The 26,878-nt window shown below is 61.1% G+C and overlaps 5 protein-coding genes across 6 annotated transcripts; 1 reads left to right on the forward strand and 4 right to left on the reverse strand.

Moving 5' to 3' along the window:
• Positions 1–93: 93 nt before the first annotated feature.
• On the reverse strand, positions 94–5,858 carry RASSF1 (Ras association domain family member 1). Its single transcript, XM_071549718.1, has 6 exons — positions 5,592–5,858; positions 4,470–4,591; positions 2,106–2,210; positions 1,738–2,026; positions 1,014–1,129; positions 94–904 (listed from the first exon to the last, which is right to left on the reverse strand). The coding sequence occupies exons 1-6, from the start codon at positions 5,839–5,841 to the stop codon at positions 758–760; spliced, it is 1,029 nt and encodes a 342-aa protein (XP_071405819.1). The 5' UTR covers positions 5,842–5,858; the 3' UTR covers positions 94–757.
• A 1,118-nt stretch (positions 5,859–6,976) lies between these two features.
• On the reverse strand, positions 6,977–17,260 carry ZMYND10 (zinc finger MYND-type containing 10). Its single transcript, XM_071550571.1, has 12 exons — positions 17,155–17,260; positions 16,335–16,443; positions 15,674–15,790; positions 14,577–14,630; positions 14,325–14,477; positions 12,234–12,322; positions 11,906–12,006; positions 10,420–10,592; positions 9,988–10,113; positions 8,180–8,301; positions 7,855–7,980; positions 6,977–7,213 (listed from the first exon to the last, which is right to left on the reverse strand). Exons 1-12 carry the CDS (start codon positions 17,247–17,249, stop codon positions 7,129–7,131), a joined length of 1,350 nt encoding a protein of 449 aa, XP_071406672.1. The 5' UTR covers positions 17,250–17,260; the 3' UTR covers positions 6,977–7,128.
• Positions 17,261–17,276: 16 nt separating this feature from the next.
• On the reverse strand, positions 17,277–20,915 carry NPRL2 (NPR2 like, GATOR1 complex subunit). 2 transcript variants are annotated; one of them, XM_071550572.1, is made up of 11 exons: positions 20,805–20,915; positions 20,569–20,660; positions 19,921–20,089; positions 19,590–19,698; positions 19,168–19,304; positions 18,790–18,887; positions 18,666–18,702; positions 18,418–18,511; positions 18,226–18,343; positions 17,867–18,009; positions 17,277–17,626 (listed from the first exon to the last, which is right to left on the reverse strand). In XM_071550572.1, exons 1-11 carry the CDS (start codon positions 20,874–20,876, stop codon positions 17,559–17,561), a joined length of 1,137 nt encoding a protein of 378 aa, XP_071406673.1. In that variant the 5' UTR covers positions 20,877–20,915; the 3' UTR covers positions 17,277–17,558. The 2 variants fall into 2 exon arrangements, with proteins under 2 accessions (XP_071406673.1, XP_071406674.1); XM_071550573.1 differs by lacking the exon at positions 20,805–20,915 and having other exon boundaries at positions 19,921–20,084; positions 20,569–20,655.
• A 155-nt stretch (positions 20,916–21,070) lies between these two features.
• On the forward strand, positions 21,071–23,015 carry CYB561D2 (cytochrome b561 family member D2). Its single transcript, XM_071550578.1, has 3 exons — positions 21,071–21,234; positions 21,313–21,350; positions 21,533–23,015. The coding sequence occupies exons 1-3, from the start codon at positions 21,108–21,110 to the stop codon at positions 22,034–22,036; spliced, it is 669 nt and encodes a 222-aa protein (XP_071406679.1). The 5' UTR covers positions 21,071–21,107; the 3' UTR covers positions 22,037–23,015.
• Positions 23,016–23,236: 221 nt separating this feature from the next.
• TMEM115 (transmembrane protein 115) lies at positions 23,237–26,167 on the reverse strand. Its single transcript, XM_071550577.1, has 2 exons — positions 25,129–26,167; positions 23,237–24,428 (listed from the first exon to the last, which is right to left on the reverse strand). Exons 1-2 carry the CDS (start codon positions 25,980–25,982, stop codon positions 24,224–24,226), a joined length of 1,059 nt encoding a protein of 352 aa, XP_071406678.1. The 5' UTR covers positions 25,983–26,167; the 3' UTR covers positions 23,237–24,223.
• Positions 26,168–26,878: the final 711 nt, after the last annotated feature.

Genomic DNA, 26,878 nt, shown 5'->3' on the forward strand with positions numbered 1-26,878 from the left:
GCGGGCATCGCGGGGCCTTCGCGTCCCGTCCCGTCCCGTCCCGTCCCGTCCCGTCCCTTCCCGGCCAGCCAAAGACACACTACAGGCCAGGCGTCGTCTCCAAGATGCCTTTATTGGTGCTCGATGCCCTGCTTACCCCCTGGGACACACACGCATCCAGGGACACTCGTTTTCCCCGGCACAACTGCTTCCCTGGGGATAGCCACTCCACGGGTGACACACTCTTCCGAGTGATACTTCCCACTCCACTGGGGACACACACTCTCAGGGGATGTGATACTTCCCTCAGGACACCCACTCCCCCGGGAACATCCAAGCCCCCAGGGGACACTCGCTCCCCCCAGAACACCCACTCTCCTGGAGACACACACTCCCGGGTGACATTCGCTTTCCTCAGGACACCCACTTCCCTGGGGACATTCAATCCCCCAGGGGACACTCACTCCCAGGTGACACTTGCTCTCCTCAAGACACTCACTCCTCCAGGGACATCCAATCCCGGGTCACACTTGCTCCCCTCAGGACACATATTCCCAGGTGACACCCACTCCTCCCAGGACACTCGCTCCCCTGGGGACACCCACTCCCGGGTGACACTCGCTCTCTGCAGGCACTCCCACTCTCTGGGCCGCTCCCATGGGGGCTGTGACAGCCCAGTGGGTCTGCGGTGCCCCGTTCCACCCCCCTCCCCGGTGCCCCCACCCGCTGGCGGGCGGAGTGCCCGTGCACTGGCTGGCCTCGGGTACGGGTGTCGCGGTCACCCCGGCGTGCGCGTGGCCAGCGCCTCCTGCATCTTCTGGCGGCAGCGGGCGTAGCGGTGCCGCAGCCGCCGCACGTGCTCCTCCTCCTCCCGCTGCAGGATGCGCAGGAAGTTTTGCAGCTCCGGCAGCGTAAAGGCGTCCCACTGCGAGCACACGGGGCTGCCATCACCACAGGGACCCGCCACGTCCCCCCGTGGCCACCTCCGCCCCTGGGGGTGTGGGTGCCAGGCCCCTCCCTGTCCCCGCACTCACGTTCACCTCCCCGGTCTCGTTCTCCTTCAAGACAAAGCTCAGCACCTTCTCGCTGGGGCCGGCCAGCAGCCGCAGCCGCAGGGGCTGCTCCTCGTCACCCAGCTTCCGCAGGTACACTGCAAGGGTGGCCACGTGTCACAGCGGGGACACTGCCACGGGGACAGTGCCACCACGGGGACATCACCCCCACAGGGGACACCACTGCCACTGGGGACAGTACCACCATGGGGATGCTGCCACTATGGGGACATCACTGCCACTGTGTGACGCTGCTGCTACAAGGGATGCTGCTACCAGGAGGATGCTGCCACTATGAGGACATCACCTGCACAGGGGACACCACAGCCACTGGGGATGCCACTTCCATGGGAGACACTGCTGTCAGGGTGGATGGACTCTGCTGCAACGGGGGACATGCCCATGGTGACAGAGATCACTGCCACGAAACGGGTATACCATTGCTACAGGGATGCTGCCACTGTGGCAATGCTGCTACCTAGAGAGAGCTGCCACTTCGAGGACACCACTGTCAGGGAGGACAGTACTGCCATGATACTGCCACCTGGGGGGACACCACTGCCACGGGGATGCTGCCACAACTGGAGACACGATTACTCTGCAGACATCGTCACCATAGGGCTGCCACCACCCAGAGGAAACTGCCACTACAGGGACACGGCCACCACTGCACGTTCAGGGCCGCCTTGCTCGCCAAGGGGACTACCTTGCTCATCCTTCTCAGACCTCTCGAAGAGGGCGAACTTGCGGGGGTTGTCGACGACGGTGAACTTGCGAAGGAGGGCGTCGATGACCTCGCTGACGCGGGTGTGCGAGAAGATATGCAGGTGCTTCACGGTGCCCTTGGGCAGGTAGAAGGACGTGCGGCGCTTCACTCCCTGGGTGTGCGGCCGCCCCGCCTGCAGGGCGGGGCCCCGCTTGGTGGCCGGCACCGAGACAGGGCGCACCAGCTTCAGCTGCACCTTGATGAAGCCGGTGTAGGAGCCGTCCTTGTTCTGTGAGACACCAGCGGGGGGGTGAGCGGGGCCAGGACAAGGCACCGTACCCCGACCCCAGCCCCGGCCAGCCCCGTACCATGCTCATGAAGAGGTTGCTGTTGATCTGGCTGTTGTACTCCTTGATCCGCTGCTCCACCTGCGTCTGGTCCAGCTCTGTCTTCTCCCACTCGCTGGGCTCATCCTGTGTGACAACAGGCGGACTGAGCGGCACTGCCGGGTGGGGACCCCTCCGCCTGTCCCCGGCCTGTCCCGAAGCACCGACTGACACGCGCGCGCGGTTGCGCGGAGTTGCATCAGCCCGGCTGGTGCTGAGCTGGGCTGTGCCGGGGAAGCACAGTTGAGCTCACCGCGGCCCCTGCCCTGCTCCGGGGACAGCGGCACCGGTCGCCCCTCCAGCCCTCGTCCCTGGGCTGCAGAGATGGGTGAGCTCGCTGCAAGTACACTTGGGGCAGAGCGGCCCCTCCCGGCACCTCAGATCAGAGAGGCGTCCCCAAGGCAGAGCGGCTGCAGCCGCCAGCACGGCACCACAGCGTCTGGGCAGGCTGGGAGCCCACTGGGACGCTCTGGGATTTGTGGCAGGAGGGCCAGGCCGGAGGTGCAGCCCGCCCATGCCGCCGGCACCCCACTTCAAAGTGCTGGCCCCACACAAGGGGACCCAGGCGTCCCGGCTCGGCATCCTTTGCCACCCGCACCCACTAATGACTATTTACATGGGGCCAGGGAGCTGCCACACAGTGCTGCACGTGTCCCCACGGCACTAAGGGGCTCCCGGCCCTCCCTGACAACCACCACACAGCATGCAGGCACTGCCAGACCCTGCGGGGGTCCCTGCAAGATAGGGAAAGCTGTGAGGCTGCCCGGGGGGCTCACCCTGGCACCCCCAAATGCCATCCTTTGCCTTCTCTAGGAGCAGCTCCAGCATGGAGGGCCCTGGGATGGCCGTGCCAGACAACAAAACCCCACTGTCCCCACGGTGCCTTACTCATCCCACATCCAACTGGACAGGACCACCGTGTCCCATGGCATGGCCATGCATTCTCCCAACTCTTGCCCCATGCAGGGCCATGCTCACCCTGCAGCAGGGCGATGCTCACTTCCAAGACAGGACCATCTACACCCCATGTTTTCCCCAGGCACCAAGCCCACCCTCGCCCGCTTCCCAGCACCCAGCCCCGGAGGCAGGTGTGCTCCCCGATGACGTCACCCGTGCTCCCCATTACGTCACAGCCCGGGACCGACCTGGCGACGGCGCGGGCGGCGGCCGAGGGAGGTGCGGGCGGTGTAGAAGAGCTCGGGCTCGGAGTCGGAGTCCTCCTGGCTGCAGTATCCACTGCTGGCCGTGCTGCCCCCCGTGCCCCCTGCCCCGCCCCGACGCAGCGCCAGCGCCGCCGCCCCGCAGCCCCCGGCGCCGCCGTCTCCCGTCCTGGTCCCAGGCACGGCCTCGGTCCCGGCGGCGCTGGCGGAGGGCACGGCCCGGCCCGCCCGGCCCGCGGCACCACCGGGCCGGCGGGGACACGGGCACGCCCGGCCCCGCGCCAGCCCGGCCGGCCCCCGGGCTGGGGCCCGGCTCGCTGCGCTCCCGGCTCGGCTCAGCCCGCTCCCTCTCCTTGGCCCGACTCCGCTCAGCCCGGCCCTTGGCTCGCCTCGGCTCGGCCCGCTCCCGGTCCCTATCGCGGCTCGGCTCCGCCCGCTCCCAGTCTCGGTGCCGGCTCTGCTGCGCCCCGTCCCGGTCTCAATCCCGGCTCGGCTTAACCCGATTCCTACTGCGCTCCTGTCCCAGCTCAGCTCAGCCCGGTCCCTATTGCGATCCCGGTGCCGGCTCGGCTCCGTCCGGTCCCTATCGCGGCCTCGGTCCCGGCTCAGCTCAGCCCGGTCCCTATCGCGCTCCTGTCCCAGCTCGGCTCAGCGCGGCGACTCTCGAATCCTGCCCCGCTCCCGGCTCAGCGCGGTCCCTGCCGTGCCCCGCCCAGGCCGTGGGGCTGACGCGGGCCGGGGGCGGCGCGGCGGCCCCGCTTCCGGCGGTGACTTCACCCGCGCCCGCCCGGACAGGGCTCTGTCCCGGCTCGGCTCGGCTAGGCTCGGCTCGGGCACGGTGCACTGCGGGCAGCGCGGCACGGGCTACACACGGGCACAGCACAGCCCGGCATGGCACAGCTCGGCATGGTACGGCTTCAGACAGTCCAGCACAGCCCTGCAAGGCTTGGCACATTCTGGTGTGGCACAGACTCCCACAGCCCAGCAAAGCTCAGCCCAGTCCAGCAAGACTTGGCCAGCTCAGCATGGCATAGCCCAGCACAGCACACCAAAACCCAACAAAACTTGGTACAGCCTGGCATGCTGTGACATGGCACAGCCCAGCACAGCCCCCCAAGCCCAGGCAGCCCCCCGGGTTCGCCATTCCCTGCCCACACTCTCCCTCACAGACAGACCCAGGCCCTACCACGTTGGTGTCCTTCTCCAGCACCTGCTCGTCACCATCGTCCTCGTCGCTGGCACCTGGGGGACCACTGCAGTCCAGACGCACCAGGGCCCGGCACCGGTAGTGGCAGGTGAAGCTGCAGTCTGGGGACAGGGACAGGACCAGTGTCACCACCATGGGCAGCCTGAGTGTCAGGGTCAGGGTGGGACAAGGGCTGGCACAGTACTAGTGCTGGCTGCCTGCCCGTGCAGTGGCCAACCCAGGGGTAGCACCCACGTGCAACATGGTGCTGTGCCATGTGCTGGCCAGTCCTGCAGTGCCTGTGCTCCCTGCTGGGCTGACCAGCATGGGATGCTCTGTGTCTGGCACTGGGATGCCCAATATGAGTACCAGTCTGGGTGCCCAGTACTGGGATGCCCAGTGTCCAGTGAGGGTGCCTGGTGCTGGAATACCAGTACAGGAATGTGGGGTACCTGGTTGAGATTATTCTACGTGAGTTTGCCTAGTGCCTGGTGGAGGTGCCCAGTATTGTGATGCCCAACTCAGTGGTAGGGCCTGGCACCAGGATGCCTGGTGGGAATAATTGGTACTGAGATGCCTGCACCCAGGGTATGTGCCTGGCACTGGAACGTTCAGTGCCTGGTGTGGGTGCCTGCTGCCAGGAGACCTGGTGGGACAAATGGTGCTCAGTGAGGGTATCCACTACAAGGATGCTTGGTGCTTCCTAGTGGTGCCCAGTGCATGGTGGGGGCACCCGAATGGCAGGATGCCTTGTGCCCATTGGGAATACCTGGGTAGTGAAGGTGGCTGGTAGTGGGATACCCGGTACCAGGAAACTCATGCCCACTGGTGGGACACCTGGTGCTCAGCTGGGGTGCCTACTACCAGGATGCCCAGTGTCCTGTAGGGCTGCCTGGTGGTGGGATGCCCTGTGCCCGGTGGAGGGTGTGCACGGTGGTGGAGGTGCCTGGTGGCTGGATATCCGGTGCTCGGTGGGGGTGCCCAGCGCTGAGGAAGCGGAGCAGCGAGATGCCCCGTGCCTGGAGGGGATGCCAGGTGCCGGGATGCCCGGTGCTCGGGGGCAGGATGCCCTGTGCTCGGTGGCGGGGGTACGGGGGGCCCGGGGCGCGGCGCGGTACTCACGGCGGCACTGGAGGCTCTTCCTGCCGCCACCCCAGACGAAGTCCCCGCAGAGATCGCACCAGGTGTGCAGCCCGCGGCGCCGCGGCTCGAAGCGGTGCCCGCCGCCCGGTGCCGCCGTCAGCCGCGGGTCGGGATGCGCCCCTGGGCCGCGCCGGCGGGCTGGGCTGATGCGCAGCGCGTTGGCCCGTTCCAGGCGGCCCCGGCCCGGCCGCGGCTCCGGCTGCAGCTCTCGCAGCTCGATGAGTTCCATGGCCTGGCGACCGCGGGCGCTGAGCGGCGGCGGGGCGGGGGCCGGGGCCGGGGCCGGGGCTGGGGCTGGGGCGGGGATCGGGAGGGGCCGCCCTGTCCGGTAACCACGGGAGAAACTGAGGCAGGGGAAGGGGAGACGGCGCAGTGCTCCGGAGTCCCGATGGCCAACTCCGGTCCCGGCGAGCCCGGCGGGGCGGGCTGGAGGCGGGGATGAACCGCCGCCGGGGAAGGGGGGGCCCCGCTCTGGCAGCCCCGCTCTCTCACCTCTCCCAGGACCGGGACAAGCTGCGCTCCCCGCCTCAGTCTTCCAGCGGGGAAGGGGCTGAAGGCACCTCTGGCAGCAGGTGAGAAGCAGCCAGAGAGCCTCGGACCTGCTCTAGCAGGCTGCAGCCCTGGACACGCAGACTGGTTTGGTGCGAGTTTACACCACGCTCTAAGCCCGAGCTGCTCAGTCCGGGCTGCAGCTGGAGCGAGATAGTTTCCTGCTTACTGTGGTGAGTCCTGCAGCAGCAGCCCTGCTGTAAAGCCTGTTTTGGGGTGTCGGAGAGTCTCAGGCGCCCTGTCAGAAAAAGGACATGGCCCCACCAACCTTTCCCAGATGTGCTCAGACCAAGGCCCCAGGCCTTTGGCAGCAGCTGCTGACCAGCAAGAGATGGGGATGCAGCCCAGGTACATCCGCACCAGTAAACCCTGTTTACTGGTGATGCTGGTGGGCAGGGGGCCAAGCCCTCAGTGCATCACATCAGTGGAGAAGAAAGGGGGGGAATCATCCCTGGGAGGTGGCAGATGACGAACACCCAAGAAACTCACAGAACACCAGCGAAACTCACAGCAAGGTGCCCGTGCAAACCACATCCTCTGCTCTCCACGCTGCTCTAACAACAGTAAGAGGCGGTGGGAGGCCTTCTCACCCCCTTCCCTCTCCGGCCACAGAGGGCTTGGCCCTTCTGGTAACCACATCCTTACAGGCTTTTTTTGGTTCTCTGGGATTTCTGTTATTGCAGAGGGGAAAATGGACACGCATGCCTCTCTCTGGGCACAAGGGAGGTGAGGAAGCAGTTAGCATCTTCAGCTAGGAGAAAAATATAGGAGCCAAGAGGCTGTGGGGTGCACAAGGAGCTTTAATGGAGAAGGCAGTATGGTGGGGTGGTGGGAGAGGAAAGGCTGAGCCTGGCCAGTGCTGCCTGGGGCTGGGAACAGGCAGAAGGGCCTTTGCCAGCTCCTCTCCAGCTGCTGGGGGAACCTTAGCCTCGCTGAGCTGTGGGCCAGATGCCAGACACCCCTTCTCTTACAGGTTGTCTCCACTCCTCGGCACTTCAGCCATCAGGTTGCAGGCAGGCTTGTGCTTCTGCCAGTGCTGGACCTGGCATGCCCTGCAGAGGGTAAAGCTGCTGTCAGGGGCAGCAGAGCCATGTCCACACCCGGGAGTGAAGGAGTAACAAGGACAAATCCCAGCACCACAGTGCTCTGGGCACTGGAAGAGAGCTGGCATGGCCCAGGATTAGCCCAGGAAGGAGGTGGATGTGGCTGCTGGTTCCGGGGGCTAAGACGGTTTAGCCACCAGACCTTGCCAGATGGTTCAGGACCAGAGATTTAATTTACTGCCACCATCACAGCTGCCACATTCCAGCCTGTCACCTGCACCCACAGGGTCATGGGGTGCTTTCCTCCCCACTCTTGCCCCACCAAGATGCAGTGGAAAGAGACAGTGACACCACAGAAAACCCAGCCCGCCACTGCTGTTGCTGTGGGCAGAGGCAGCTCAGCACTTGACAGCTGCAACACAACACTCACCAGCCCCTTCTGCACAAGCAGCCCTGCACATCAGCCTCCCCACAAGGTTTGGAGAGGTATGTGAACAGTTAAGAACCCAGCAGTGCTAAGCATGGTGGGCCCTGGCCCTTCCACAGTATCCTCCAGTGAGGTCTCTGGTTCTCTGGGGAGCACTGGAAGGTTGCAGGGGGAGGGTCCCAAGGGACTGCAGGCGACACAGGGGTTGGCAGGGCTCCCTTACCGTGTGCAGTACCACTCATTCCGGCAACGAGAGCACCTCTTGGCCGCTTCAGCACCACACACCCTGCAGCGGGGCTTGTCGGGGGCCAGAGCCTCCATCATGTCCAGGCTGTAGGTCTGTGCCCATCTGCACGGACAGAGAGGGGTGAGGCTGCTCATGGAGCACTGCTGACCAGCAGCAAGCTGTCCTCACTGCATCCCGCCACTGAGGGAACATCTCCAGCCAGTACCACAAACCCCTCTGTCCTCCCAGTGCAGAGCCACAGCTCCTGCTAATGGGGATATTGGCCCCACTGGCACTCAGTGTGCATATGCCAGGGCCTCACCTGTGTGCCTGGAGCTTCAGCTCCTCCTCAGTGGGACTGAAGGCATGCTTCACCTGGTGCTTCGCAATGGCCTCCCACTTCCCCGAGTTTTTCTTGAGGATGTGGTCCCAGATGACAGGAACCTGGCGGGAGAGGCAGGGCCGGAGGAAGGGGTGCTAGCAGCCTGACCAAAGGTGCTGTGGTTTGTGGGTGTTTAGGGGGCAGGCAGCCAGCTCTTGGCACAATGAGCATGGGCCCCAGGAGTGTGGGCAGAGGCAATGAGTGCTTTTGGGTACACAGAGGGGAAGGATCCACTCGCCAGTGAGCATTCAGGTGAAACAAGGCAAAACCTTCAGGGCCTGGTTGGGAATGAGCGTTCAGCCCTGAGGCCTGGGCTTCTGAGTAGAAAGCCCTGGGTCCTCAGCACCCTGCATGCCAGCAGCAGCATGAACCCTGTGCTCTGGAGCCGTTTGCCTGAGCAGATTTTTCCACTCGTCACTTCCCTGAAGATGAACACGTGGGGAAGGACTGGCCAGTTCAAAAGGAAACGCACCAGCGAAGAGCAGCGCAGGGAGTTCAGGCTCTGGAGAGGACGATGCTGCTTCAAACAGCACTGCCTTCTCCAACAGAGTAAAAATAGCCAGGCCTGAAAGGGGAGGAGGCTGCTCTGGGAGCCGCCAAATGGAAAAAAGCCTTTCCTTAGCTTGGCTTGGTGACAAGGAGTGAGTTCACTGCTTTCTGGACAGAGCAGGGAGCCCATGTCTGTGCTTCCAGCTGGCTCCCCCTGCCTGCCCTCCGGGCTCAACCTCAGCCCTTGTCATGGGCAGAGACAGCACCAGCACAAAAGCAGAGTCATGGAGAAGGGTTGCAGCCTGGACAAAGTCCCCAGCGTAGCAGCCGCCTGTTGCTGTGCCACCAACATACTGGCCGTGGAGGCACCTGGCATGAATCCATATCCACCTCCGCCCTGCTGCCATCCCCAGCCCCAACCACTCAGCTTGCTGGTTTGCAGCTTCCCCAGCCCCAGCTCCCAGCCCCCAGCCTGGGCCAGGCCTCTGGATCAGCCACAGCCAGCTCTGACAGGGCACATCACCCTCCTCCCAGGCCATGCAGCCAGGTATGGTGGGGACAGCGTGCTTCCCTTCCACACAGCCCAAAAGGCCACTGCCCAACCTAACCATCCACTCCAGGAAGTGGTGTGGGAGCCTCTGCTCTCCCATCTCTTCTCAGCAGCCTCTTTACTGCTGCCTATACACTCAGTTCTCCCATCAGCTCACAAGAAGGCAGTAAAAACATTTTTCTCCAGAGACTACCACTCCACAGATTAAAAATCCAAGAATCTCACAGCTGTTTGAAGACCATCAGGGCCCAACTTCCAAGGTCTAGACACCAGTAGGGACCAGTTTGACTCCAGCCTCTATCAGCATACTGTGTTGTCCCTCAGCACACAGTGTGCCAAGCAGCCCCAAGCCAGGGTTGTAAAACAGGACTCTTCACTGGGAAGCCCAGAATTCAGCAGCAGAACATTGATAAAAGTTAAATGAAGAGTTAATTGTCAAAACAAGCCAGAGGCTGTGTCTGCTCCATGCAGGACTTGGTGTGACCCGGCGAGCTGTTTATAACACAGCATTTATGTCCTTAGATGTGACTGCTTGGCCACTGCAGTGGCAGGACAAGGCTCTCACATTACCCACAGATGGCTTTGCTGGCAATAAGAGTGTAACTATGAAATGGGTGCTTGGCTGCTTTTCCAAGGAGAAAAAACAGGTAAGGAGTTATCATGCTTAAAGCAGACCAGCTGGAGAAGTGAAGGAAGTGCCACAGGATACCTGCTCCAGGATAAGATCCTTTTTGGGAGGAGCTGGCTCTGTCACTGCAAGGTAGCTCAGAAATCTCTGCATCTCCAGCAGGTTGGGCAGTTGGTCAATGAGAACATCTGTCAGGAACACACGGAGCTGTGGGCATGGATGGGAGAGAAGAGAAAATGCAGAAAGGTCAAGACAAGAGAGTCAGAGCTGGGTAAGCAGCAGGACAAGAGCAGGGACTTGTGGGGCACTGGCAGAGGGAACCACAGGGATCTCATGAGGTGCACCCAGAAAGGCAAGCTTTGCTGCTGCTAGTACAGTGACAGACCTGCTGTTATCCCACCACTGTCTCCTTGGAGTGCACAGTGAGGATGGGTGAGATGTCCAGAGGTGCCAAGTACTGGTAAGGTCCCACTCTGCTGCAGAGCTCATGGCCTTTGTGCTGCAGGGTCCTACCTTGAGGAGCTGGCTCTTGTTGAAGCCATCAAAGTGGTATTTGCGCTGGCACTCAGGGCTGAGCAGAAGGTTGAGGAGGGCAAGCCACACCTGCCCATCGAGCTTGGTCATCTTCACCTGGTCGTCAGGGGGCACCATGTGCCAAACACCATTCTCAAACTTCTTGAGCTTGCCTGAGGGGGAGAAGAACCAGGGAGATGATGCTGCCTGAGGGAAGACAGCTCAAATGTGGGGATGCTGGCTATGATCACTGCCTCACTTCACTGCAGGGAAACCCCTCTGCTTCTGCCTGCCTCAATCTCCCCACCCTTTGCACAGCATAGCAGCCTACTTGGTACTGAGGCAATATATTAAGAGCAGGAAAAGCAGAAAGAATATGTATTAAAACAATAGGGCTGGGGCAGGAATGGAAAGATCTCCCTCTGTACTTGGCCAGGAGTGTAGAGGACTGGTAGACAGCTTCTGCAACAACATAGCTGCTGAGGGGGCACATTTTGGGGGGCCAGCATGGCCAGTATCTTGGCTGTTCTCAAGTTTCCTCTGCCACTGAAAGCCAGAAATAGCAGGAATGTAACAGAAGTGGCAAAACAAGATCCAGGAGCTACTGTGCAGCTCTGGGGCATGGAGCAGGATGTGACCCTGCATCTGCACAGCCTGGAAATGCCTTTGTGCTCGTCTCTTTTCAGTCCTTCCCTCAGGGCCCTGGATCAAAGCTCCCTTCAACACCCCAAGTGCACAGGCAGAGAGAAGGGATGTGTTTCATGGCTGGAGGAAAGAGGAAAGCTCCCACATCCAGCTGGGCTGCTCTCTGCAGGCACACAGCCACGTGCTTTGCAGCAGCTCTTCCTCCCCTGCCCATGCTGTGACCCCCCAGTGCAGGGCTGGGGGAGAGTGCAGGTTCCCACACCCCAGGCTGTGCCCCTCCACTGCTCTAGAGAGCAGGCAGAGGGGAAGCTGGGGGGCTCTGGGGAGCTCTGAGGGGCTGCGGAGGTGCAGGAGGCAATGGCTGGTGGTCACAGCCTACACAGGGGCCCTTGGCAAGAGTAAAGCTCAAGGACCAGCAGCATCAGGGCAATTGGTTTGCTGCCTGAGAGAGCCCATGTCTGGCTAAGCTGGACAGCATAGTGCTGTCCCAGCAGAGTGCAGTCAGGCTAGGATTGGCACTCTGATCTGTGTCCAGAAGACTCCTCAGAGGAGCACGTGGAGCTGACAGACATGTTACAGTCCAGTCCTTGCTATGATCAGCTCAACAGAGACCCAGCCCCAAGTGAGAATCAGTTTTTGGGAGCACTGCTGGGCCCCTAGCACAGCTGTGCTGCAGCTGTTCTCAAGCTGAACAGCTTCAGTCAGGGAGCACTAGGAAGGAGCTGGAGGGGAGCATAGAGGGAAAACAGCTCTGCAAAGGCTCCTACAGCAGACCCCTCACTGGATGCAGATCCCAGCACAGCACCATGGTGCCCCAGGTACCACAGGGCATTATCTGTACCTGCTTCCCAGCAGCTCCAGGGGCAATGCTCCACCAGCTCGACGAGGAGGCAGGGCAGGTTGTGGGTATTCAGCATCCGTGTCAGCGCACTCAGGGGCAGACTGGAGATATGACAGAAGGGGGGAAAATGGCACTCACAGATTATTGCCAGAGTTTATATCTACAGGTGCTCCCTGAGGCAACTGGGAGAGGCAGGAAAGAAACAATGATCTGGGTTCCCTGGAAGTACCACAGAGCAGAGTGGAATGCTGCTGTGTTTGCCTCCTGGGACACAGTGCCACTGCCACTGTTGGTACAGCCAGCTGCTGACCGGGGTCCAGGCACCCACCTCTCCACCTGATCGGTGATGAACCGCAGCACAGACAGGGCCTTCAAGGAAATCTCAAACTCCATTGTCTCTGCTTGCTTCTGCAGCTCCTGTGGAAGGACGAGCACAGTCTTGGCATTTCAGGCCACATTTCCCAGGAGCTACAGGGAGGCAGGCTGCTGACTGTGCATTGGAAACCACAGATTGGGGAGGAAAACAGAGCCCTTCAAAACAAGCTGTGTCTCATCTCAACAGTGCCAGTGCCACCTGTTTTCCAGGGCAGCACAGAAGTACTTGCAACCCACTGTTTCTCATCCCTCATCTCCCTGCCCTTAACAGGGCATGAATGACTTTCAGCAGCAGTGCTTCTGCACAGGAACACCCCCTGAGAGAGGCTGGTCCCAAGCTGCTCCTCTCTTCCCTTTTGGGGTCTGTCTCATGGCTCTGCAGAGACCTGTGAGGGTTGAGGGAGGAGGGAACTGCAGAGAAACAAGAGGAGTGAGGAACTTGGCCCTGGGGCAGCTGCAGTCATACATCCACCCCTCCTGCCTCTTTCCTCAGTGTGGGTACAGTCAGCTAGAATATCTGCCTGTGGTTATCCCAGCCCGCAGCTCTGCCACATTCTCCAGCCACCCAGCCTCTTTCCCTTCCCAGACTGCACTGGGCACCTTGCTCATCCCCACATGCTCAGGCTAACGGCCTGACCCTCTGACTCAGCCTCTTTTGAAACTACGCAGATGGCTGTGCTGAGCAGGGCCAAGTTCTCCCTGACACAGGCAGAGCTTTTCTCTGCTCCCAGATGCTCAGCAGCTCACTCTTCCGTGTGCAGAGCACTGACCTCAGCATCTTGTATTTCTCCAAAGTGCCACTGCAACAGTTCCCTTCCAAATTTCTGTGGTAAGCAGCAATGTGTTCCCTTTGCTGGTGCCCCACACATTACTAAGAAATCCTTATGGGCTCTTTCTCCTCCAGATTGCTTTGTTGAGACTTATTGCCACAGCTCCTTCTGGTATCCAGACCTCATCTCTGCTACCTTGAGGCGGGGACTATCTTTTGCCTGTGCTTCTGGGGGACAGCAGAACAGGGGTTACCACAGTACAGAGTTACAAAGGACAAAAGGCTCCACAACACAAAAGATGGCAGGAACAGCTTTTTCATGGGGGTTATTGTACATAGAGTCAGGAGAGGCTGGAATGAATCAGAGGAAACCAGGCTCCTTGGGAGATGAGTGCTTCTGAGAACTCTATTGGCTAAAAACGGTCTGGGTTTTTAACTTCAGTCATGTCAAAGCGCTAACAGAGACAGCCCCTTCCCCTCTCCAGCTGGGAAAACATTTCCTGGAAAACATCCCTATTGTGCTCTGGAGCCCTCCACTTCCTTCCCTTTTCTGGAAGAGTAGCATGTGCTTTGGCAACAAGCCAAAGGATAGATGCACAAGGATGTACAGGCTCTCCCTTTAACCCCACTCCTCCAGACACTCCTGATGAGCAGCTCCATGTGCTGAGAAGCACCAGAGGCAAAGAGATCTCCCACTCCAGGAAGGTGTGTGTGTGTCAGTCTGGGAGGACCTGACTGGGAACAGCTCTGGGCTCGCTGCTGGCCCAGACCAGCACAGAGGAGGTATTTCTTAGAGAGCCAAGGAAGTTGGAGGAAACACATTAGAACAATTACTAGTTGTAGGTGAAGCCTCTCATGTTTAACTGCAACAGCAATGTGACGCAGGGTGGCTTCCCAAGCTCCCAGGAGAGACACTCACACAGCTTCCAAGAGCAGTGGCAAATGGCCAAACTCATGTACAGAGTAGTCTGCCCACCAGCTCTCCAGCATGTCCTAGCCCAGAGCCCCAAGTGCATCCCACAGGAAGCCTCAGGCTGGCACTGTTGCTAGAGAGGGCAGAAGCCTGGCTGCAGGTGGAGAGGGGTGGATGCAGCCGCTGACCCAGCTGAGCTGCTGGCACACAGGAGCACCAGCACAGACACCCTCCCAGGTGGGCAGGAGGTACCAGGATCACAGCCAAGGCGTTCTTCATGGGAAGGCTCCCCTGTGCCTCTGCAGGCTGTCCACATTCTCCATCACAGGTGTCCCCAGTGAGCTACAGGAGTTCCTGCTCACCTGCATGGATGAGAGGCTGGCCATGTCCCGGGCACGCAGCTCCCCCGAGGTCACTGCCTGTCCACTGGCACTCCGGGCTGCGAGCAGGGTCAGCTTTCGGTGGCAGTAATCAATTAAATCCAGAATGCTGTCCTCTGCTGACTCACAGATCTCCTTCACAACAACAAGAGTTTCACACAGGGCCAGTCCCCATAGCCATAGCTTTCCACCCCCAGGGACTTTCCACTGAGGAAAGATGAACCTGCCTCTTACCTTGTGAAAAAACACTGTCTCCAAGAGGTTAATGATGGAGGCTTCATGGTGCAACTGCAGGAGAACAGCAAGAGTGAGGTAACAGTGGAGCAGCACTGAGGACATAGACACTGGGACAGATAAAAGGGCTCTTCTAAGAAGCTGCTTATGTAGTTGTGGCCAAAAAAACTAGTCCAAGACAAAAATACAAGTGATGCAACCTTCAAAACAACTCCAGTTCATGCAGTTCATATCCATATATATGCTAACATACTTGTGACACCCTAACATGTTGATGGAAAGCTATATTTTCCAGCAGCACAGGGTTCTGTCTGTGCTGCAGAGGCAGGACAACCACAGCCCTTGGGCAAGCTGCAGTCCCTGGCACTGGCACAGAGTCACTGCCTGAGTCAGGACAGTGCTATGTGTGGCTGTGTTTCTCCGAGTCCCTTGGGCAGGGACAGCCGGGACTGGGAACTACGGGATGGTATCAGGTGCTACCCTGGACTGAAAATGAGCTAAAACTTTGAAGCCTCAGGCAGATTCCCCTAGGCCAAGGGCTGTATCCCTCTGCAGTGAATCCCAGCTCCAGAGACGGCTCCCTCATCAAGAATGGCCCAAGGAACCACTGCTCCCAGGGTATCAATAAGAAAAAGCTACTCTTTTGTTAACCCAGAGGTTATGTGCCTTGGAGATGCCCTGGCTAACCTTGGAGATGCCCTGGCTAGAGGTGGCAGAGAAAAAGTTCTCAGAAGGGGTGCAAATAGTCCAGGGGTATCATTGTCTGGGAGCAGCACTGGAAGCTGTGAGCCAGAAGAACCTCCAGAAGTGGTTTTTGCTGCATCCAGCAGCTCCTGCAAGCCTCTTTGTGGGATTAGAAAGGGTACAGTCCTCCACAAAGCCAGCTTCCTTGGGAGTGAGGCCCTCCTGGAGGCAAAGGCACAGGCTTGCCACTCGTGGCTTTAGAAAACCAGGCACTTCCCGCTGTGTCCCACTGTCCACCACAGCCTGGTGAGATGCAAAACCCCAGCTGTGAGATGTTCAGGGTGACATTTATCTTTAAGGGTTGCTGTGCCTACCCCATTTCCAGGCTCGTTCCCACTCTCCCCTCTACTCACCACCACGTAGATGGGGAAGGTGCTCCTCGGCTTGAAGTCCTCCAGCCGGCACAGCACAGGAAAGACCTTGTGCTTCCAGATCTCCACAGAGATCAGCTCCCCAATGAGAACAGGAATCTAGACAGGGAAGGGATGGGGAAGCAACGCCTTTCAGACGAGCGCTTCAGGGGGAACCAGTTTTGTTGCTAATGGTCAGCCACACTGGAGTCATCCCAAGGAGGAGAGTGGCCTTGGGGCATCCTCTGTACTTATCCAGATCAGAAACCAACAGCTTCTCACAACAGACCTGCAGGCAGAGAGCTCCTGGGGCTGCAAAGGTGGAAGGTAAGCCCGAGGAGTTGAGCAGGTCCAGGCAATCACCTTGGTGCAACCCAGCATATTTTGGGGCTGGGATACCTCAAGTACTGGGCAGAGATCTGCAACTGGAGGGGCCAGTGCATGAAAGAGACCAAAAGAACCTCCCACAGAGAAACCAGAGACCAGCAAGTAGAAATACCACAGCTTGACTTTTAATTTTTAGAAAAAAACCCAAATTGACAAACCACCAGTCAAATATCTTTTCCAGAGATACAACAAGATTCTTCACCATTTTATTCCAAAATTGCATTACTCACAGGACGAGCCCAGCTAGGGCATCCCTCCTGCCCCCAGGAAGGCTCACCTTGGCATAGGTGACCAGCAGCTCAGTGAGGAGCTGCTCCTGGCCTGCTGAGGCGCTCAGGATGCCATGCATGTTGAGCTTCTCCACATATTCATGCTGCCGAAGCCATCTGCAGGGCAGCCAACAAGAACATCTGTGCCACAGACCTCCAGCCACTGGCTCAGGGGCTCTGCTGTGCTCCTGAGGGTCCTTTGTGAAGCAAAACCCGCTCTTGAAATCCCCAAAACGCCCCTGCTGTGCTCTGAGCCTGCAGTCTCTGGGGCAGCAGCTCCACTGGGGCAGCCCTGCTGTCCTGGCTGCCCCCAGCAACACCCTCACTGGGGACACCACAGAACTGGGGGACCCTTCTCCATCACCCCTACCCACACAGAGCCCCTGGGGAAACCCCAGAGCTGGGACCCTTCCTCAGACCCCTCTCCCTGCAGCCCCCTATCTCTGTCAGTCCTTTCAGGAAGGCTCCAGAATTGTGCCCATCCTCTCTGCTGACCCCCTTTGGACGCTCTGGCACACTCCAGGTCCACAACCCGTCCTCGTCCTCCTCCTCACAAACCCTCCAATCCTCACCAGTTCTTCCAGGAAGGCTCCAGAATTACAGCCACTACTCTCCCCTCACCCCACCCTGACCCTCTGGGGTCACCTCCAAACCAGGACCTCTCCTCTCTACCCTAAACCTTCTGGCAACTCCTCTTACTCCCACCATGACCCCTTGGGGGGGCCTCAAAACCGGGGCCCCTCCTCTTCCCTCACAGCCCCAACGGGGACCACCCCCAAATTCAAAGCCCTTGTTTCACGTTCCCCTCCCAGCGCTCTGTCCCCGCACCCCTGCCCGCCGGTGTCCCGCAGCTCGGTCCGCTCCAGCGCCCGCACCAGCGCCTCGGCCTCGGCGGGCGGTAGCGGACCGGGCGCGGCGGCCATGGCGTCGATTGGTCGCTATGGCAACGGCGGCGCCGCTACCGCCCTCTGCCGGCGCGGAGGACTAGCCGCGGGCTGCCGGAAGAGCGGACCCTGCTGCCCCCTGGCGGCGCGGAGGAGCGGCCGCGGCCAGCGCGGACATACGGGTGGACACGGGGGACACACGGCGGGGACACAGGGGACACACGGGACACGCGGTGGGGACACGGAGGGGCACACGGGACACGCGGTGGGGACACGGAGGGGCACACGGGACACGCGATAGAGGGGACAGTGGGGACACATGGGCTCTGGTGCAGGCCATCCTTGCCATCACTTCCAGCACACGATGATGTTTGGGTCGTTCTCCAGACGCTCATCCAGCTCCTTGTAACTCATCCCTGGGAGGGGAAGGCATTGGGTGTTAGTGGGGTGTCAGTACAGTGTCAGTGCAGCGTCTGGCTGTGGTGTTGCAGGGCCAGGTGGGCTCCCCAAGCCCTGCCAGCAGCCCAGCTCAGCACAGAGCTTTGCACACAGTCCCATCTCCCAGTGGTCTGAAGGCTCCCAAAGGGGTGACACCCCTAAACTCGTGCACAGCCCTGGGTGGGCAGATGTTTCCATGTCTCCTGTCAGCCCCGTACCGGTCTTGCAGCAGATCTCGTCATAGCTGTGGCAACCTGTGTACAGTCGGGCCGGGTGGCTCCGCTCGTCCCGTGCCACCTTGACAGGGTATTTCTGGAGCCGCCGGATGAGGCCCTTCATCAAACCAAACTGGATAAGCCTCCTGGAAACAAGGAGGGAAGAGAATGGGACCACAATGTGAGGTGCCAAACAGCCCAGCTTCCCACACTCCCTTCTGGTTCCACTATGCCACATCACTGCCTCAAGCTTCCCACCCTACAGGTGCAGGGGTTGGGTAGTCCCTGCTCGCTCCTCCACACTGTCCCTGCCACCCCTGGTGTCACCATCACCCTTGGGGACAGAGCAGGAGGGTTCTGACCTCTCGTCCACCCTCTGGAGCTGCAGAGTGTAGCGGGAGATGAGGTCTCGCACGGTGGTGCCAGGGCTCAGCCCACAGTACAGCTGGAAGACATCCCTGAGGCTGGCTCGCTTGTGCCCTGCAGGGACAAGTCACCAGTCAGATGCCCTGTCCCCCTGCCTCCACCAGCAGCACCAGGCGCGGTCACTGTACCTTGTTTGGTGACATAGGACAGACACTCTTCCTGGAGACACTTGTCATCCACCAGGTCCTGGACCTTCGGTGTGGTGCAGTACACATTGGAGTACTGGAAGGTGAGGGAAAACCAGCTCTGATCAGCTGTGGCTTCAAGAGACAGGTCCAGCCCACTCCAACCCCACTGTACCCACTCACAGCCACCCCAGTGGCACAGCCACTGCCCAAATCCTGCTCACAGCCCCACACTCCATGGCCTGACCCACCTGGAGTATGGAGACGAGTGTGACGACCCCATAGTACCTACAGATGGACAAGGAGATGTGAGAGACCCTTTCTGCTGGCACCCAACCCCCTCCTTGGGCTGTCCAGGCCCCTCCAGGCACTCACAGCAGGTTCTGCACAGCGATGCGCACCAGGTTCAGCTCCACATCAGCTTCCGCGGAAATCTTCTGGACGTGCCGAAAGCCATCGATGTAGGGCAGGATCTAGGAGGGAAGTAAGCAAGAGCTAAGAGGGGAGAAAGCAGAGGCCCAAGGCATCACCCCAAAGCCCAAGAAGCTACCCTGTGTCTGGGCAGGCTCCATCCCTGGCAGCATTTTATTCTCATGCTGTTTCAATGGTTTGCTCACAGGTCTGAACACAAAGACAAGGGGAGCACCAAATCATTCTCACACTAATGTGGTGATCTCCAGGACAACCCAACTCCCCTGGCAGTCTGAAAACAGATCCCTTTCAAAGCCTGCTGTCACGGTGAAGCACACAGACCTGTTGCGTGGTGAGATCCCACTGGGAGTTGAAGAAGTCATCCTTGTCTTGGGTGAAGACAGGGACATCATACTCCTGCACGATAGGGGGGTCCGGGCGCTGCTCGATCACCTTCAGGTGGATGGTGTTCGACTCATCTGCCCAGGAAAAGGGGAAGGCTCAATCCTCAGGGAAATCTGTGCTCCCTTGGGAGCTCATGACCATCAGCCCCAGGACACCACAATGCTACATGGAACAAGTTTACAACCCATCAACTCCATCCTTTAGAACCACCCAGGGGCTGTCTCAGACACTCCCACCTCCAAGCAGATAGGCAGAGAGCTCCTGGGAGCAGCACATGCAGAACAGACCCCCGCAGGGGATGGCCCAGCTGCCCCCCAGCACCACCCTGCCCTGCTCCTGGGCCAGCACAGGTACCACACCTATGGGCAGGGTGCACTTTCCTTTGGCATTCAGCTCTTCCAGCAGGATGGTCATGATGGGGACCAGCTTCTGTTTACTCTCCTCGTTGGAGATGAAGCCACTTTCCAGCTGCAGAGAGCACAAAATTGAGTCAGCATTACAGGCTATAGGAATCTGAATCCTGTTCTCCCCTAAAATTCAAGGGATCTGTGGGTAAAACAATGCCCTCCTCACTGTAAACCTGGCCCATATCTCAGCAGTGCCCAGTGCCCCACAACATGCTCCAGGACACCGGTGGGGTGTCCACACTCCATGGGGTGGATCATGAGGCAGCCAGGGCTTGGGTCTCACCTCGAGGGTGGTGAGGTAACCAGCCAGCTTCTTCACAATGGGCTCCAGGGCACAGGCCTTGGCTCTGGCATCACACACAAAGCCCAGGTTGAAGAGCAGAGCATTCCGGCTGTACTTCTTGTGCTCGATGCACACGGGGCAGCCAATCAGCTTCTTCTCCATGGCTGTCCTGAGGGAAGACACATAAAACCTGCACCTACATCCCCAGGGAGAACTGAGCTTCTCTACTTTGCAGGGAGAATGATGTCTAATCTCTACATCCTCAGAGTGCAAAACACAGTCTGGAAAGGGGGTTGAAAGGAGTCAATCATCGGAGAGGAAAACAGTCTCCTTTCAAAACCAGCAGAGCTCTCCCATCTCGTTTGGCTTTCCTGGATTTGAGGTTGATGGAGCAGCACACGCAGCACCAGCCACCCCCAAATCAGACACCGACCCCCAAATCAGACACCGACCCCCAAATCAGACACCGACCCCCAAATCAGACTCCCACCCCCGGCACGGATAACTGCGGGTATCGCAGCGAACCTGCTGGCCACGGGGACAGCACCCCCTGAGTCCTGGCACTGTCACAGCACCGCGGTGTCACCGCCACCCTGCCCAGCGGCGGCGGGGACACCAGGACGGGACGGGGGGTTTGCACACACTCACACAGTGATCAGCTTGTTCTGCAGCTCGGGCTTCGTGATCACGTACACCTGGATGGTGTCGAATAGCTCCCGAGAGATGAAGTCCTCCGGCACCTGAGGGGGCACAGGGCGCTCCGTTCCAGCCGAGCCCCGTCCCGCCGCGGGGAGCGGCCGTCACCCCTGCCCCTGCCCCTGCCCCCCCAAGGGCACTCCCATGCCCCAGTCCGAGCCTCCCGCCCCCGGCCCCTCGACCCGCACCTGGTATGTGATCTTGGGCCCCAGCGTGGGGTGGAACTCGCTGAAGAACACGCACTCGATCCGCCCGCCCATGGTGGGCCCCGCTCGGCCGCAGCCCCGCCGGCCACCGTAGTGTCGCTGTCGCGGACACGTCACGAGCCGGGGCGGGGTCTCACCCTGAGCGACAGCTCCGTCCGCCACTCAGCGGCGGCGCAGCGCGGAGAGGGCGGGGCTCGGCGCTGACGGACAGCCCGGATCGGCCAATCGCGGCCCGCGCCGCGGCCCGGCAGTGTCGGCGGCGGCCGCTCCGCCCGCCCGGCCAACATGGCCCTGACGGCCGAGACCGAGTCGCGGCTGTACCGCTCGCTCCGTGTCGCCGCCGGCGCCGCCGCGCACCTCGTGGCGCTGGGGTTCCCCGCCGCCGTGGCCGTGCTGGCGCGGCCCGGATCCAGTGAGTGCCGTGGGGCCGGGGCCGGGGGACGGCCGGGCCGGACCTCCCAGCGCACCTTACCCTGCCCTTCCCTTGCAGGTCTCTTCTCCTGGCACCCGCTCCTCATGGCCCTCGCGGTAAGTCCCGCCGCCGCCGCGGCTGCCGCCCCGCTGCCCTGGGCAGAGGCAGGGGCCGTGCTGGCGGTGGGTGCTGAGCCCCGGGGAGGTGGGTGCCGAGCCCCGGGAAGCCAAGCCGCGGCTCCCTTGGCGGGGGGGTTGTTGCTTGGCCGATGACGATCCCGCTGCCGTCTGCCTCCCAGTTCTCCTTCCTGATGACGGAGGCGCTGCTGATCTTCTCCCCGGAGACCTCGCTGCTGCGCTCCTTTTCCCGCAAGGTCCGAGTGCGGGCGCACTGGGCGCTGCAGCTGCTCGCCCTGCTCTGCGCGCTCCTGGGGCTGGGAATCATCACCTACAGCAAGCACCTGAACGGCAAGGGCCACTTCGTCACCTGGCACGGGCTGACGGGGCTGCTGGCCGTGCTGTACGCGGGCGGGCAGTGCGCCGGGGGTGTGCTCCTGCTCTACCCCAAGCTGATGAAGAACTGGACGCTGGCCAAGCTCAAGCTGTACCACGCCACCTCCGGGCTGGTGGGCTACCTGCTGGGCTGTGCCAGCCTCATGCTGGGAATGTGCTCCCTGTGGTTCACCACGACGGTGACCGGCGCCTCTTGGTACCTCGCCATGCTGTGCCCCCTCCTCACCAGCCTGGTGATCATGAACCAGGTGAGCAACGCGTACCTGTACCGCAAGCGGAGCCAGCACTGAGGGCCTGGCGCAGACCCCACCGCCCCCTGAGCGAGCTGGCAAGGCCAGGGCTCCCCCTCGCAGCCCCTCCTGCTCGCCCCGGGGTCTCCTTTGGAACTTGGTTTCTACTTACTTGTCTCTTGTTAGTCCTGGATTGTCCTTAGTGTCTTGTCCGTGGGGAGCAGCTGCGATGTGTGTGACACCTCACACCTGCCCCGGTAGGGATGTTTCCCCACACAGGTAAAGCTGCTGGTCCCTGCGGCAGCTTGGTGCTCAGTGCTGGAAAATGGAGAGTTTGCTGAGGATTCCTGCTCCTTTCCCATTCCCACACAAGGGCTGCTTTGGAGCAGGCAGGACAGGAGCCATCCTGGTGAGGAGGGCAGGGAAGTCCCCTCTCTCCCAGGAGGCCACAGTGGGCATCACGCTGCCTCTTCTGCCACAGGAGCAGCTTGGCCAGCAAAGCACAGGGCACGGTTGTGGCTTCAGTCCAGGAGGGCTGGGACAGGGTGGTGGCACCTGAGACAACGGTACAGGAGCCTGTGTGTCCTATTGGCACAAGGGCTCCCCAGATCCAGAGAGGCGACGGGTCTGGGCACCTGCTGCCACGCACAAACCCCTCTGCAGGCTGGGGCAGCAGAGCCTTAGCCTGGCAGGGCTGGGTTCAGTTTACAGAGCAAATGACTGAGCCAGGCTGTGAACCTGCAGCCAGCAAAAGAGTTTTGTCCTTCGGAGGGGCGCAGGGAACGGTGTGAGCACAGAGGGAGGCACAGACCTGGGGAACGAGCCCTTGGGAGGGCAGGAAGGAACCTCCTTACTGGCACAACAGCCTTTCTCCCAGTCTGCCCACTGTCGGGGTTGCTGGGCATGGTGAGACACTGTCTGCAACTCCCCCTCAACACGTATCCTGCTCCCAGCAGGGCTGGAGAGCTGGGAGAGGCTCCCAGGCTGAAAAATTCCTCTGTATCCAGAGCTTTTATTCAATAAAAATTTCAGGCAGCTACAGTGCACCAAGCCCTCTTTACTGTTTGGGGGGGCACATGACTTCTGGGTGGTGGCAGACATCCCCCCCTGGAGATTTCCCACCTCCTGCTTTCAAAGGGTCTCTCCCAACCCACTGGAAGCACCAGGAAGAAATCCCCTGCCCAGGTTCCTGGCAAGAGCCCCCAAGGCTGCTCTGGGCTGGGCCTCCTGCTCTGCCCACACTCTGCTGCAGGAGCCAACTCTTTTAAAGAACTCTTTATTGATACCCAAATGTCCATGTTCTTTCCATTTGACAAAACCTTCTCGTGTGGTCCTTTAAAAAAATAATCATGACATCGCTGACCCACATCCTGGGCTGGGAATTGCCCACTGGATCAGGATCTGTGAGGAGGCTGTCGCAGGGAGCATCCTCTCCATCCAGAAAAAAACCCCACCAACACAAAAGGAGGGAAAGAGAAGGGGTGAGCCATATTCTACCTGCAGGAAAGTAAACCTGCTGCTGGAGGAAGCAGTGAGAGCCCCACTGTAAAAATTAATTCCAGCTTCTAGTGTAATCTGACAAACGGATTAGCCAGGGAGCGGCCAAGGGCACCAGCTCCTTGCTGGGGGAGGAGGGCAGGAGGGGGAGGAGCAGAGAATCCTCACCCAATAAAGCCTGCAGCTGGCAGTGCTGTGAGGGGCTGGGTGGTCCCTTCTTGACCAGCAGCCTGTCCCCTCCACCCAACAAACTTCTCACTGTTCCCGGTGAGTTCCTGCCATGGTGGGGGGAGGCTCCCCATGGGAAAGACATCTGGGAAAGAAACCCACCAGCCTTCCCATTCCCTCAGTTTGAGACAAAACTACCTTCAAAAAGGAGAAAATTAAGTGTTGAGTGCTCTGGCCAAGCCCTGGCACAGAGGAGAAGCTGACTTCAATCCCACACAGGCAAGTGCAGCGGCCTTAGGGTGGGGATCAGCCCCGTGTCGCCCTCCCGGGACAGCCCTCGCTGCCTGCGCCGACTCCACGGCCTTGCCCGCGCCGAGGGGAGTGGCTCCAGCAATCCCTGTCCTCGCGGTGGCGGCAGTGTCACCGTCCCGGGTGCCCGGTGCTGGCCACGAGCAGCAGCAAAGCGTTGTTGGAATGAGGCATCCCCTGCCTGTGCCACGGGAGGAGTCCCCGATCCCAGCCGTAGGGGACACAAGGGGGATTAGCAGCTCTCCAACGGAGACAGGGCGGGAAGGGGGCCGGTCACAGCTGGGCCGGGGCATCCTGGAAGCTGATGAGGTTGGACTCCTGGCCAGGACTCTTCCCGGGCGCGCCGGGGTCGGGCAGCAGTGGGGTGTCAGCCTTGGCTGCCGCCGCTGCCTCCTCCTCATCGTCCTCCATGCTGGGCCAGGCCGACTGGTCCTCCACACGCTTCAGCCGCTCGTTCAGGGCCTTCAGAGCCAGCTGCCTGCAGGGCAAAGGCAGGTTAACCCCGGGTCCAATGGGCAGGGCAGGGGTTAACAGCTCTGCCCCATGTGCACTGCAAGGCAGTCCCTGGCTCCTTCCCAGCAGGAAAGGGTGGATTCAGCAGTGCTGAGGATGAGCTGGAGCGCTTAGGACTGCACAGACACTCGCTCAGGCTCCCAGACTACACACACGGAGTTTTCACGCCACGTGGTGCACTCGGAGGCTGTCAAGAGAGCACACGGGCTGCTCCGGGAATGGGAAATAGAGACAGAAAACAGGGCAGGGAAAAGGGAGCGCCAACGCCTTGTCCAAACGCTCCTGGCTGGGAGTCAGAAAGGCCAATGCCGGGTGTGCGGGAGGGCTGGGGCTTGGGGCTGACTCACTGCCTTCTGTGCCCGGGGGTTGCAAGACTGCCGCAAGCTGGGGCTGGCACCTCCCCAGGCCGTCCCCCTTCCTTCTGCAGCGACCCCAAACTGTGTCTGCCCCTTCCCCAGCATCCCCCTACTCCTCCACATATGGAAGACCAGGACAGCATTCCTCTAGGCCCCCTGAAATGCTCCTCACCACCTCCGTGGCTGGTCAACCACTATGCAGAAGGGCTCTGCTTAGCAACCTAAATCTCCCCGCTCCTCCTCGTCTGGATTTAACCCGACCCTCGCTGTCCCCGAACACGATCCCCATGGGAACAGGGCAGGCAGTACCTTCTCCTCTCGGCGTCCTGGGGGTCCGTGCCCGGCAGGCTGATGGTGATGGAGGACGGGGCCCCCACGTCGTAGCGTTTGACGGTCTTGCGGCACACCCTCACCTTCACCAGGACGCTGTGCACCAGGTTGGCCACCAGACCCACCACGGGCTGCAGGATCTCGGGGAAAAACGTCGCAAAGGCGAAGTGGTCGGACATGTCTCCGCGGCCTCTACTGTGCCGCTGGTAGAAGCGGAGATAGACCCAGCTGGACAGGAGCCCGAAGCCGTACGAGGCCAGTACATTGCTCTCGACGAGGGCAGCGAGCCGCAGCAGGGCCAGGAGCAGGAGCAGGAGCATGGGCACAGCCTTCATCCTGACCTGAGGCACCTTCAGCACGGTGCTGTCCCCCATCGTCTGCTTGAGGGCCACCAGGACCCCGCCGAGGAAGCCCAGCCCGCCGTGGATGCGGACGGCGAACAGGTAGTCGAGGTGGAAGGAGGCCACGTAGGTGAGGAAGTAGGCGAGGGCCGCCAGGAGCCCCACGGAGATGTTCACCACGGCAAAGAAGACGAGCAGCTCCAGCGCGCCCCAGAGGGGCTCCAGCAGCCGCCCGGCCGCCCCCAGCGTGGCCAGGCTCGCCGCCAGCCCCCAGGCGCGCTGTTCCACCAGCCCGTGCGTCAGCAGCGTCCACACCCAGAAGTTGGGGGGCAGCAGGTAGCCCGGCGTCACCGCCAGCCCGTAGGCCGTGTCCAGCCCGAAGGACAGCAGGTACAGCAGCACGGCCGCGGCGCTCAGCGATTTCACCACCACGCTGGTGCCGGCCAGCGCCGCCAGGAAATGCTGCCGGGCCACCGGCAGGTACCGCCGCATCTTCGGCCCCGCGGCCGGGACGGGGCGGCCCCGCGGGGGCTGCCCGGCCCCCCTCCCGCCCGCCTCCCCCCGCCGGGCCCGCGCAGCCCCCGCGCCCTCCCGGCCCCGCCGCTGCCCCGGGACAGGCCGCGCTCGGCGCCGCTGCTGGGACAGGCCGGGCGCGGACAAACAGCGCCGCTGCGCCTGCGCGAGGGCGGCTGCGCCGGGGAGGGGCCGCGTTGGGGCGAGGCCGGGGCCCCGCGGGGCACGTCGGGATATGTAGTCCGGTAACGTGGGAAGCGGGGGTGCAGGACACGGACACGGAGGGACACGGGACACGGCCGGGAGCATACGGGCACGGGAGATATGGACACTGAGGAGGGACATGGATACAGAGGGACACGTACACGAGTGACGTGAACATGGAGAGTGACGCGAACGCGAGGGGGACACGGGAGAAACTGCTTGGGGGAAATGGACACGAGAGGTGACGTGAACACCCGGGGACACAGGACAAACGGCCGGGAGGATACGGACACGGGGAGGGACAGGGACACGGCGGGAACATGGGACAAACGGCCGGGGTCACACGGACACGGAGGGACATGGGGGAGAGGGCTGGCAGAGCACGGGTATGGGGACATGAGGGGGACAGTCAAGGGGACGTGGACATGGGGGCACAAACTCTGGGAGGAGGGGACATGGGCACGGGTGGGCTGGGCACAGGGGGCACTCCGGGAGATGCAACCCACAGGACATGGCTCTGGGGACACAGACACGAGGGGACACGGGAATGGAGTAGGGAGTGTGGCACGGGAGGCGCAGACAAAGGGATTAGGGAAAGGGCCAGCACAGTCCTGCGGGACACGGGGGAGCCCGGGGGACTTTGGGAGGGGACGAGCCCCTGCTGCCCCCCA

This window comes from Pithys albifrons, chromosome 3 (genome assembly GCF_047495875.1).
Source record: "Pithys albifrons albifrons isolate INPA30051 chromosome 3, PitAlb_v1, whole genome shotgun sequence".
Taxonomy (NCBI): Eukaryota; Metazoa; Chordata; class Aves; order Passeriformes; family Thamnophilidae; genus Pithys; species Pithys albifrons.

Bases quoted from the DNA above. Each gene is read 5' to 3' on its own strand.
- RASSF1 (XM_071549718.1), bottom strand. From the start codon at position 5,841: ATGGAACTCATCGAGCTGCGAGAGCTGCAGCCGGAGCCGCGGCCGGGC. The intron at 4,592-5,591 runs GTGAGTACCGCG...CCCTGTCCCCAG, and splicing joins GAAGAGCCTCCAGTGCCGCC to ACTGCAGCTTCACCTGCCAC. The intron at 1,130-1,737 runs GTAGTCCCCTTG...CCACCCTTGCAG, and splicing joins GTCTGAGAAGGATGAGCAAG to TGTACCTGCGGAAGCTGGGT.
- ZMYND10 (XM_071550571.1), bottom strand. From the start codon at position 17,249: ATGGCCGCCGCGCCCGGTCCGCTACCGCCCGCCGAGGCCGAGGCGCTG. The intron at 14,631-15,673 runs GTGAGTAGAGGG...GTTCTCCTGCAG, and splicing joins CCTTCCCCATCTACGTGGTG to TTGCACCATGAAGCCTCCAT. The intron at 10,114-10,419 runs GTAGGACCCTGC...CCATGCCCACAG, and splicing joins ACAAGAGCCAGCTCCTCAAG to CTCCGTGTGTTCCTGACAGA.
- NPRL2 (XM_071550572.1), bottom strand. From the start codon at position 20,876: ATGGGCGGGCGGATCGAGTGCGTGTTCTTCAGCGAGTTCCACCCCACG. The intron at 18,703-18,789 runs GTGAGTGCCTGG...GTCCATCTGTAG, and splicing joins ATCGCTGTGCAGAACCTGCT to GTACTATGGGGTCGTCACAC. The intron at 18,010-18,225 runs GTCAGAACCCTC...CCTTGTTTCCAG, and splicing joins CTCCAGAGGGTGGACGAGAG to GAGGCTTATCCAGTTTGGTT.
- CYB561D2 (XM_071550578.1), top strand. From the start codon at position 21,108: ATGGCCCTGACGGCCGAGACCGAGTCGCGGCTGTACCGCTCGCTCCGT. The intron at 21,235-21,312 runs GTGAGTGCCGTG...CTTCCCTTGCAG, and splicing joins GCTGGCGCGGCCCGGATCCA to GTCTCTTCTCCTGGCACCCG. The intron at 21,351-21,532 runs GTAAGTCCCGCC...TCTGCCTCCCAG, and splicing joins CGCTCCTCATGGCCCTCGCG to TTCTCCTTCCTGATGACGGA.
- TMEM115 (XM_071550577.1), bottom strand. From the start codon at position 25,982: ATGCGGCGGTACCTGCCGGTGGCCCGGCAGCATTTCCTGGCGGCGCTG. The intron at 24,429-25,128 runs GTACTGCCTGCC...TTTGCCCTGCAG, and splicing joins CAGGACGCCGAGAGGAGAAG to GCAGCTGGCTCTGAAGGCCC.